Raw genomic sequence first — 12,209 nt, forward strand, 5'->3', positions numbered from 1 at the left:
TTCATGGAAAGTACAGCTTCTAGGCATAAGAATAGTTCAGGGACTTGCTGCTCCGAAGTTGGCAGAAAAGGTCTGTTGTCGTTGCTAGAAAGAAAGATTGGGTGCTAAGACAGTCTTTTCCCAGAGACCACAATTAGATCAGCCTGGAGTTGTCCTCAGCAGAAGGAGCCGTTACTTGGACTAGTAATCTTCGTCAGTCAAATTACTGATTGCACAGACATCCTTCTCTGTAGGTGCTACCAGCCCACAGTGCCAGCGTGCTCCTATTCACCTTGCTCCAAGCAAGAACTCGAGATGGAATATCATTCTAGGAGCTGCTGTGCTCACTACTAAGTACGAGGGCAGCTATGTTCAGATCTGCTTTACTGCTATGAAATGCTATTTTGGGACTTCAGAGAGATTACAACTACGTGGCCCTCATTTGGGCAAATTTAAGCCATCCGCTGGAAGTGTGCGTGGGGAGGGCTCGGTGGTAACCGCCTGAGTGGAACTGTTGATTTCCTGCCCTAAGAGATAATGGGCAGGAAATGGCTGTCTCAGTGACTGCATCCCAAGCAGAGGGCTTTTAATGAATATTTATTGTTGGGGTTTGGCAGATCCCCACTCTAGGGTGTGGACTGAGGACAAAAGTGAGTTCCTTTTCAGGCTCCATGTGAAGTTATTTACTCAGATCAGGATTTGTTTGCTTGGTCTTTATGGATGGATTCTCAGTTGTAAGTGTTGTGGTACAGAGCAGGGTTTGCATTTAATGTAGTATAGAGTAGCCCACTGTCAGTTATGCATGTGACAAATTTTCCTTTAAATTGAAACTAAAAGTGAAAAAGACTCCTGAAAACAATGTATTGATTTTGCAGTTGCACGTCTCTGATACTGTAGGAAACACCCATTGAGTGTTCTGTGCACTGTGGTCTTGGTTCCTGTATGCCAGTCTTTGCCTACTCATGGCTTTGCCTGTCACATCAGTCTAAATCAGTGGCCTTTGCAGTGTTCGTTGCCCCCCTATCAGTGAAGATTTGCACTATTTATGATGCCTGAACATAGAATCATAGAATCAAAGGCCTTTAAGATCAGTGAGTCCAACCATTAACCTACTGCCACTCTACCAAGTCCACCACTAAACCATGTCCCTAAGCGCCACATCTGCATGAATCACTAGGACAGCTGAATCAGCTCATGTTTGGTTGTTAACCCGCAGGATGAACTGTGAGGAGATGGAGTGTAGCTTTAGCTATTTAGGAAGTAGGAATATGTGTGATTTCTTTCATAGATTATATCAAACAGAAATACCACCCTTTGACCTTGCTGACATCAGTAGTCTCTTCCAGGGTGCAGATCCTAGTCTGGTTGATTTTAGAATGGAAATCATTCGTCCTTCTTGATTGTCCTTGTCTGAATATTTTTCAGAGTCTGCAGATGCATTTGCAGGGAGAGTAACGAAGCTATAACCTGTGGTTTGTTTGCCTGTTTTTGTAGTCTACTGCCTGCTCACCTCTCCAAAGCTTAAACCCACTTCTTAATGAGTCTGTGGGCCCTCTAGTTAAACTGTTCAGAAACCTATGATTGACGTTAGCAAAGACACACTCAGGTAGATCATGAATACACCATTATACTGAGCAAGAAAAAATAATAAAGGCTCAGTTCATTTCCCTGCCTCAGTTTCCTAACCATTCTGGAATTTCTTTGGGCTGGGGGTCAGGTTCTCCTCGGTGGTCTGGGATCTGTCTGCGAAGTTCATGACTTACTTCCTGAACTGTGGAGTCTTTCCAGCCCAGCATGTCTCTTCTGACCTTGGCTGGTCCTGTAGTAAACTGGGCCCTCTCTTTTTCGCTGTGAAAGCATGCCATGACTTCCTTTCCCCTGCCCAAGACTTCCTGTATCTTGTGCCAAGCTTTTGGTGTGGCCCTGTAAGTCTGTTTCCATATTCCTCCTTTCATCAAGACTTTGGCTGTGTTGTTCTGTTTGGTAACTTTTCCTTCTTCAAACTCGAGCTTCCATGGCCAGGTTAGGAAAAAAAACCTCTTTCTCTTGGGTTGGAGCCACCTTTTGTTGCAAGCTGATCACACTTGAGCAGACGTAAGCGGTAGCAGCTGGCTGCTGACCCTAGTCTGAGAGTTACATGCTAGAAACCTCCTCAGCAAAGCTGTGTACACCTTCCCAGAAACATGAAAAAAATAGAAATACAGCAGTCCCTTATTCCAGAGCATCAGCCAGGATTCATCAAAGGTAGAAATATCCCTGAATCATCCTACACAGCCCCAGGCAAATCCCACAGTTGACTTTGCTGCAGAACTGGCTGTGTGTGCCCTGCTCTGCTGTACGAGTCCTGGCCACACTGCCCGGGGTACAGGAGCTCTTTGAGCCAGTGTTGCTCTGACCTCCTTTCATAAAATGAACTCCAGTCCCATGCAAGGAGGATGGCAGGAGAACAGCTACCACAAATGATACGCAAACGTAACTCAAACCAGCTCTCGTCCTTTTCCTTCTGTGGAAGAATATGGGCATATTTAGGGTGGTCCAAATGGTACAGCTGGGAGTAATGGGATTGAATTAAACACAATTTAGGTTGGCTATCTGGGACGTTTTCCTAACGATGTGGTCTGGTAGGCTGTGGGATAATCTCCCTGGGGACATGGTGAGAGACCTCATCACTTAATAATGGGGCTTGGCAAAGCTCAGAACACCTAACTAGAGGGAACACTCCAACACTGCTTACTGGGGTAGATCAGATGCAGCTTAGTATTTTCAACCTGAAAGGAAAGTTAGAGACACAGGAGGGTGCAGGTAACTGTCAGCCATGATGTCACAGTCTCACCTTAACTTAAGCCCCATCGCAGCACTGGCCAGAGATGGTACTTTTAAGTACCTCTGTTAAAGTCAAGGTATGGAGTTTTATTAAACTTCTGGATTTGCAAGCCGTGCCTCCTGAGAGTCATACTATTCTCATCCTACTGCTTTTATTACCATGCTTAGGAAACATCCACTTTCCTTCCTCTTTGATACTTTAATTTAAGGAATTTGCCAGCAGAGAATTAACAGATGGGCTTTGTGAAGCTACCTCACGCAGGTAGCAGTTTGAAAAACACTTTGGTATCTAAGAAAAAGGAGGTAATTATTAAAGGGGTAGGAAATGGCAAGCAGCAGTTCTGGAAGAACTTAATTGCACAGAGCATTCAATCACTGTTTTGAAGACAGTTATTAGAATCATGCTCCAGCCTTTTTGATGAACCTATTTTAAAAGAGGAGCTCAAAAGCAGCATTGAAGTAGGACTAGAGGGAGGGAGTGCTGGTGATGGGCCAGTCGAAGAGTCAGATGAGCCCTGGAGTCAGTAAGTACAGTTCCCATAGGAGTCTCTAAGCCAGATTCAGCAGGGAGTACATTTTACATCTGGTATAGGTTATCCGGGAAGAGGCATACACAGTAAAGGGCCTAACCTTTCTTCAAAGCAACACCAGGAACAGAGATGGTAAAGACACACACACACATAGGATAGAACTAGCAAAATTGACATAAAACTCACCGTGTTATCTCTCACCCTCATCTCTGTTGTTGTTGGGGCAGGGATGTTTTATGTGCATTGGGAATTGCAGAGCCAGTGTTGTTTAAGGACAGCTTGAGTCATTGCACATCGCCAAAGTGCATTACAGGAGTGTTGTTGCCACAAAGCATATGTTCAGAAAGGGAAAAAATACCAGCATTCAGGATGCTGATGTAATCTTAGCTTGGTATCCTGGTGCATACTTAATAGCAGCATTACCTCTGTGGTAAGGCTGTAGACTAGAACTTCAGTGTGCTTGTTCCTGTGCAGTTTTTGTGCCACCATATATTTTATTTTCCTTGATGCTTTGACACAGTCAACACCCAGCATGAGTAGTGCTTGCTGAATGGGGGGCTTTCCATATTCCTCATTTTCCTGTCTTGTTTCAGTTTGTGTCTCAAACCTTAATTACTGCACACTATGCAAGAGACAAGATCCTTCCTTTCTAAGGCTTTTCTGCAACATTTGTCATCTTAATACTTCACAACTGTTAACAGCTTCACATTTTACCTCCTCAGTTTGAACATGGTTGTTTTTTCCTCTGTTTTACAGGGACCTGAGAGGCAGGGAGATTCCAGTCATGTACCCATTCATTTGGACTGGCCAACTTAAGTGCTGAAGTTGCATGTTACATGTGGCATTTCCTAGCTATTACAGACTTGACATTCTAGCCTTAGCATTTTCTTTGTGAATGTTGGGAGGGAAGGTTCAGTCCACTGAAAAAAGAAACAAGAAAAGTTTTATTATGCAGGATTGGCCCTTGCACGGACCATTAGCAGTGTCAGAAACTTGAACTCCACTGTACTGCTTTTTGCTGCTTCAGCTGATGGGAACTGATAGTGATGGATCATCTTCATTAAAAGGAGCTGGATCTGCACTGGGACAAGAGAAACTCTTTGCAGGAGGTTTCACAGATGCCCATGGGCATCAGCAGCCCTCAGATCCACTCCTGGTACTGGGAGGAGAAGGCTGTAGTTATTGTAGACTTTACTGCTCCTGTTCCCAGCATTGGCATTGAGCCCCGACTGCATCTCATATGTCCGAAATGATCCTGACTTCACAGGTCCATGCTATGTCATTGTCCCAGGACCAGAGTCATCCCATTCCTAGGCTTCTCTTTGATTTTTCCTCTAGCCTTTCTCCCACAGAGAGCTTTATTTTTCCCTCTTACTTGGTTATTCCCAGCTATCCACCTGACTCCTCCTCTGGTCTGACCATAGCTGCTATTTCCAGTCCCCTTGCCTAACAGTCCCATGCTCCATTTCCCATCTGGCACTTGCTCCCTGACTGTTTTGAGTCAGACTGCATCCCATTCTGTACCACTGTCGTGCCCAGGCAGGATTGTTCTGAGCACAGGAGGGAAGCAGTTCTGTGCACTGCACTGGTCCATAGAGCAGGGATAAAAGTGTGGGGGAAGCCCTGCCTTCCTCCTGCACTTTCATGGTCGAGAGTGCTCACTGCAGACAGTCCCTGGAGCTTTTAGCTGCCCTCCTGAGAACACGTGCAAACTGATTTTTTTTTTTCCAGAGGCTTATCATATAGCCAGAACACTGTGGTTTCTCACAAGAACAGAAGGCGGCACATATCCAGTAAGGACTGGCTCCCATTTCCAATCATTTTCCAAGTCCTGTTCCAAGCTTGGAGTCCTAGGACTTCTCAATGAAACAGAGTAAGATTGTTTGATTTTAATGAGGGCCAAAGAGCACATTTTTTCTCTAATGTCATCCTCTGAGGGCAGGTACAGTTTATGAAACCTCTACATATGAATGGATGACTGCTTGTGAGGATGCTTCACCCCAGGCAAGATTTAGCAGGATAGGGGCAGGAAGTAACTGAGGGACTTGCTGGTGCTCTGCATTCAAGTAGGGTTGAGCATCTGCTCTTGCAAGATGCTGAGTACCTCCTGGTGAAGTCTTCAGGAACTGAAAACACTTAGCACGACACAAGGTCGGGATCAGAAAGCATGCTGCAGCACAGATGGGAGTTAGGAAAGCTCATGAAGAACAGACACAGACTAAACAGTGCACACATGTATACTGTGCACTGGGGTGCAAGATGAGCTGGAGATGATGTAGGAATGGTGTAAATTTATAGCAAAACTGATTTGCTCCCTGAAGCAGTTTAACTACGGAGTGTCTGTGACAAAGATATTGTTGGCAGTTAAAACAGGCATCTCTTAAGTAATTTGTCATTTTTGTCTCAGTGACCATGCAGGGACTGCATTTCTAACTGATCCTAATAAGCCTCTTTTCCAAGTTGTGTAAAAACGGTTTATGAGTTCTGCCTTAGCAGTGGCATTAAACTTCCCTATAATATCCATCCAGCAACGCTTCATCCTCCCCTGTGCCACTGGGGACTGTCACACTTGTGCACACTGTCATTCCTGGCCAGGGAAGTTCAAGCTTCCCGAGTGTGCGGGTTAAACGAGCTGCCACATTCGCAGCATGTCCATTGTGGAGTCTACCCATAAGGCAGCAGTTTGTAACCTTGTGGAAATATTTTTACATGCTCCACGCAGAGAAAATAACCACTTGTGCTCTGCTAGAGCCCAGCCACATGAAAGAGCCAGGAAGAACACCCCAAAGGACGCTGAGAAAGGAAAGGGACCTCTGCTTACATCCAGCGCAGCAGGCAGCAGTATCCAGGCAAATACGGCATCTTTGCCATCTTGGCAGGAAGTGTGAACAGTCTTTCAGACTGGCATTTCTGAGATCCCTGCTTACATTTGCTTTGAGGTGGTGGTAGTCCACGGGAGCACATTGGTCAGTACAATCCTGTCCCTTTCTTTAACACTTTGCTAGGACTCTGTACCAGTACTCCAAGTGTGTCCCCCCTCCCTGAGAAGCTTGCTATCAGGCACATCCCAAGCTCATGGTCTCCCATATCCTTTACTAACCTTTCTCATAGGTCCCTGACCAATCACTTTCCCATACACCTTTCACTCCCCATCCGTCTGCTCCAAGCCACAGTAAATTCATCTCTCTTCAGGCACTGAACTCAGTGTTGCCTCTTTTACACTCCCAAGACACGTCTGTTCCCCAGGCAGGTTTGAGGGCAAAGAGGTTAATACTGGTTGAACTGTGAGAAAAGACTCAGCTGAACCAGGTGAGCACTGGCACTGTGCACTGGATGGTTTCTGGGATGAGTTCTCTATTGCCTGCCTATTCCATGGGCTGGAGACCCAGCTATGGGCCAGAGCTGATCTATGTGAAGCTTCCAACAGCTCCATTCCCAATGCCCTTGGGTAAGTTGCGCATCCCACCCCTGGGAGCAGCAGGGGCACCCAGCTCATGGGCAGCATCGCTCCGGAGACCTTCCAGTACAGAGATGTGGCACTTTGGACAAATCTGTGAGGCGCTGACAGCCTTTAGGGGCACAGCATGGTCACCCCTGGTCTCCAGTGATCCTGTAAGTACAGCGTAGCTGTGGAGCGAGCAGGCCTTGACTGGAAAGCCCCACTGCTCTGTAAACACAAACAAATCAGCCCCCATCACCTGCTTCCCTTCTTTATCTCTACATGTAATTTAAAACACCCTCCAGCCTCCCAAAGTCAAGCTTCAGCTGCTTCCCATCCCCTTAAGCCCCTTTAGTTCCTTTCCCCCCACTCCCAACCTGGCTGCTTTTCCAGGGCCAACCATCACTGCAGAGACAAGTTGCTCTTCTCTCCCACTCTCTGATCCTTTCTGTCCTGGGTGAATGTGGTAGGAACCACCCACAGCGTGTTTTCGTGCATGTGTTTCTGCAGCCTCCCCTCCCCCCTGCCTCGTTTTTTAAGTTAAACTATCTCTTGCTTTAAAGAGAGCAAATACACAGCAGTGGCTTTCATCACTGCTGTATAATAGAGCAGTAATTCTGTGCCAGGGACTGTTTTCTATTTTATTTTAAAGGGTTTATAAAACAGTGTATGTAATTGAGTGAGTAAACTGAACGTTTTCTGGAGCCCCTGAGGGCTGGAACTTCGTGGTGGTCCTGGGCCTAGGCCCTAACCCTTTTTTTTTCCCCTCTCTCTCCTTTCCCCCCCCCCTTTCCCCTCCTTCCCCTCCTCCTTTACAACCCAGCGTTGCCACCAGCAGCAGCAGCAGCAATCTGTCTGGGGCTAATTGAGCAAACAACAAGGAGATGCTTTCACATGGCTTTTAAAGGAATGCTCCGGCATCCCCTTTCTGCGAGCAGCTTGGCAGGAACCTGCCAGGAAGGCTGGGGAGCGGGGGTCCCCGGGTGCTGGTGGGGTTTGTGCTGGCCTGTGCACAGTCATTTCCGCCCCTCTGTTTATTTGCATTACAATTTGGTTTTAGCCAAGCACCAAAAGCTGCACGCTGCTCCCCAGCTCGCCTTGTGCGTATGTTTTTAAGGGGCTAGTGTACAGTATGTGTAAACAAATGTCTTCCAAAGCAGGAACGCATCTCTAACGAGTGACAGGTTTTTGATTTAGACTCAGTAAAATCCCCATGGACACTGGGTTCAAGAGCCCAGGCTGGCTTCAGGCTGGGCTGCATCAGCAAGTTGAAGCAAAGTGCTAATCAGGAAGGTTGAATGTGTTGATCAGCTCTGGATTCGCTTAGCACCAGATGCTCCCAATCTGAGAAGATCTAGTTGAACATGATTTAAGGTTGTGGAGTCCAACTCTAAGGCTTTCTGAAAGTCCTTTCTCTAATCCTGCTTCTTTCTCTGTGGGCTGAATGCATCTGTAACCCTGCCAGTGTCAGATAAAAGGCAGCCTGGTAAGAAATCCCTAATGGGGAGCTAGGGAAGGAGAAGGGAGCTGAACAGCTAAGCATGTGAGGTACTTCTCCCTCCTCCCCCGGAGTTTCAGGCAGAGTTTCTGCATGAACTGAGCTTGCTGGTACCAGCCAGAGCCACTGGCAACTGGCAGCCATGGCTGATAATGAAACGCTATCTGCAGCTCGGCTCTCTGGCACACACAGTGGAGTCTGAATTCCCTTCCCTCGACAAGGAGGGCTTTGGGAAGGGAAGAGGGAAGCAGGGTGAATCCTTATCTGCCTATCGCATCCCCTCAGGGTGCGGAATCAAGCTTTGTTTCTAGCAAAACCATTCCTCTTTATCACTTAAACACTTTCTCGAAGATTTAAGGCAGGCACATTCATGTGTTTTCTTTTAGCCTGTGCAGGGAGAAATGAATTTGGTGATTTCATGGGAGTCTCTGAAGTAGCAGTGACATACCAGGCAGGCTGTGTGTGCCCACTTTGGGAAATCTGGTCAACATGGATCAAAACAAGCAGAGGGATGGAGATAAGGGAATGCATGCTTTGATTTCCTGTGTGCCTTTAAACTCTTTAAACTCACTGCTGCCTCAGTTTCCCCATCTGTAAAATAGGAGTGATGTAATTTGCCCACTCACAAGTAGTCTTTTGGACTCATCAGGTATAAAATGCAAGATACAAGTCAGCTGCAAGCATGTCAGTGCACAATACGAACAGATGGTTCTACCTCTGCAACAAAGTATGTGACAGGCCCATCCCAGCTCTGCACGTTTAGGACAGTGCAGGATGCTGTCTGAAACGAAGCAAGAAGCTCCTCATTAAAAAGTGTTGCTACAGATAACCTATATATAGACCCATAAATTGACATGGCTCTTTATAAGCCTAGATGAAGGCATGTTTAATCTGCAGAGGCATAACGTAATTACTCTCACTGGATGGTAGCCAGGGTCTTATTCACATCATAGAAATCAACATGATAGGTAGTCTGCTTGGAGGAGGTTCAGGAATGGAGTCACAGGAGTTGCTACAGGGCCTGTTTGAGATATATTGGGAAAGTTGTTGGGGGTGAGGAATGTTATAGCAAGAAGTGCTGCAGGTTGGATTTGAGGTACCTTGGCAAAGCTGTGTGGGGTCTAGGACGGGAGGAGAGAGGTGCTGAAGGCTGGACTTGGGGCTGTTGGCAGAGCTGTGCTGCAGAGGCTGTGTGGTGCTACCTACATCACACTTGCACCTGGCACTTGTACAGTCAGTCCCTCGTTTTCCTGAGCACTGCATCCACCTCTGCTCATCCTGCCCAGAGTGCTGGAGATGGGGCTTCACGTTCCAACTTCAGGATGTTAGCATGAGGCTCCAGGATTCATTGTCATTGGTCACTGAATACCCTGAGCAAAGAACTAAATGACTCAAACTGATGCTGAAGATGAGAAGCAGCTCCTTGATCCCTGTATTCTTGGCTTCATGAAGGGTCTCCGTAAGGAGGTTGTGTGGCTAACCCAGGCTGAGGAGACAGCAGGATCCATATGTTCATAGGATTGGAGTTGTATTGGGAAATTATCTTGCCACAGTCCAATATTCCTTGAAGTCTGTAGAGCAGGTTTTGATCAAACCCTTTCTGGAGCACTGGTTTGCATGGTGCAAAGGTAATGCCTTGAATTTTAAACCAAGAGAAGCATCGTGTTGGCTCAGCCAGCTTGGGGATTGCCAGGAATTTCTTCATTTAGCCAAAGGTGGCATGTTTGTTGTTTTGCAGCAGTCTTGCAAAATCCACTCCCCTGAGGGGAGGAGTTTTAGGTGGGTAAATAAAACACAACCAGTTCTTTCCATCATCCTTGGCTATCCACCCCCACTGCTGTGTAAGATGTGGGGGACAACACAGCCTCCATCAGTGTATCCCAGCACCTCCCGAGCCTTGAGCTTTATCCCAGGCTCCAGAGCCAATTGTTATTCCCAACGTGCAGAAGGGGAGATGGAAAGCCTGAGGGCATGGGTCAAACCACCTGAGCTCCACCTGAATAGGTGTCCAGCTCCCAGAGAGCAATTTAGATTCACCACCTCCCCCCATGGTACCCTGAGGACACCCACTTCGAGCACACCAGCTTTGTGTCATGCTCCGAGGCCACATGCTTGGGGAGGGAGGGTTTAGGCACTGGGCTTTCAGTTACGTGTTTTTATTATTTTGGCTTCAAATCCCTTATTTGCAGTCCTTCCCTGACAAGCTGCTTTTGCATTTTAAAGGGAAGGCTCTTTCAGTACAGTGCATTAACAGTGCTGGGGCAGGGACTGGCACATGAATGTGTCCGCTGGAGCTGTGCGGAGCTCCTGGGAACAGGCAAAGGAGTGACCTTGTGCAACTGGCCCCTCCAACATGTTTGCTGCACAAGGAGTCTGAGGAGGGCTGTCCACTGTTCCCCTTCGAGGTGATAACAGCGCTGAGAGACCTTGCTTCACACAGGTGCTTTTGCAGAGGCTCCATCCGGAGCCTAATCCAGGAGGGAGAAGTCAGATTTAAATTACAAAATAAATAAAAGTTCTTTCTTTTCAGATGCCAGGTTGAGATCTCAGGGGTTGCTGAGAGGATCTCACCTGGCTTCGGTGGTGGCCCCAGATGCTCAGCAGCCCCTTTCCTCCCCAGACTGCCTGCAGTCTGAGGGCACACGGCGCTCTTCAGGGCCGGGTGCATTACTGATCTCTATGTCACATCTCCACGTTGGATGTGGAGGGTTCTTCGACTCAACCAAGGATTACACCTGTCAGCAGCAGCTGTGACTTCCGTCGGGGCTCTCTTGTTTAGTAGTGACACATACATGTGAAAACTCATTAGGGAAACCTCCTGATGTTTAGTCAGTTGTTTAGGCTCTTGCCATGTGTGTGGGATTGATGCTGGAGTCCACAGAAAGGCAGCGAATCCGTGTTTGAGCTCCCCAGAATCTGCTTTTCTCATTTGTTTTATAGCTGCAGATTTGCAAAATGCGAGGTCTGAAGCACTGTGGCAAACTCAATTCCTCTTCTCTTCCTCCCTCTCTCTCTCTTTTCAGCCAAACATGTTAATGAAGTCATTGTGGGCACCGAACAGCTGATGGAGATATAACCGGAGTAGGTTTTAAAGATGATTTTATGGAAGCCAGCAGCAGAACCAGATGTTCAACCATCGTAAGATCATCCGAACACATCAGTACTGGCACGGTTTACCCTGTCATTGCTCCTTTCCTGTGCAGCTTTATATTTATGTCTTAATAAAGCAGTATTTGCAGAGCGGTGTGTCCGCCAGCCCTTCCCCCCTCATTGGGATGCACGCGGGTTTGTGCCGGGTAATATCGGTTCCTGCGCCCGCCGAACGCACTGTACTTTTCCAGCAGAAGGGACCACACAGACTGTGCCCACTCCAAAGAATGACTTAGCCGCCCTCCCTGCGATGTAAACCACGTCCCTGCAGCCCTGCACCACCATCCCCGAGCCTGGGAGAGCCCGCTCGGGATGCGGCTGGTGCATCTCATCAACGCAGCAGGCGGGCAGCGGAACACAGCCGTAATGAGGGCTGCTCTTTGCAGCCCGGTAGCTCTGCCAGCCTCCTCCTCCTCCTCTCTCTCGTGATGCTGCCCCATAGCACAGATGGGTTTAAGCTGCGCCTCTCCTGTACTGCAGTTGAGGAGTTTGGCACCCATTTCCATCAGGGCTGAGTTTGGGCTGTTACTTTGAAATCCTGCCCAAGAGCAAGTATGTGAGAGGGATGGAGGAGCGTGGAGGGGAAGTGGGGCTAAACCCTGGGTGCTATGCCTTATTTTGATGGTTCTTTCACTTGTCATTCCACCGTTCCTAATCCCAGGCAAGAGATTCCCTCCCCACATCTAGATGATCTGTGGATGACTCTACCTACGTCTGTGCGATGAGTCGAGCGTGCTAATGTGAAACGCATAGCCTTGTGGTCAGGGGTTGTGCCAGGATTGTAAAGCAC

At 47.7% G+C, this 12,209-nt stretch overlaps 1 protein-coding gene across 2 annotated transcripts in view; it reads left to right on the forward strand.

The window, feature by feature from the left end:
* EIF2B3 (eukaryotic translation initiation factor 2B subunit gamma) overlaps positions 1-11,509 on the forward strand; it is a 100,268-nt gene extending 88,759 nt beyond the window's left edge. For both annotated transcript variants that reach the window (XM_065673492.1, XM_065673493.1), the window contains one exon: positions 11,293-11,509. In XM_065673492.1, the coding sequence (XP_065529564.1) occupies positions 11,293-11,345 (53 nt within the window). In that variant the 3' untranslated portion in view covers positions 11,346-11,509. The remainder of the gene's footprint in view (positions 1-11,292) is intronic.
* The last annotated feature ends 700 nt before the right edge of the window (positions 11,510-12,209 follow it).

The sequence above is a fragment of the Lathamus discolor genome, chromosome 3 (genome assembly GCF_037157495.1).
Source record: "Lathamus discolor isolate bLatDis1 chromosome 3, bLatDis1.hap1, whole genome shotgun sequence".
In the NCBI taxonomy this organism is placed as follows: Eukaryota; Metazoa; Chordata; class Aves; order Psittaciformes; family Psittacidae; genus Lathamus; species Lathamus discolor.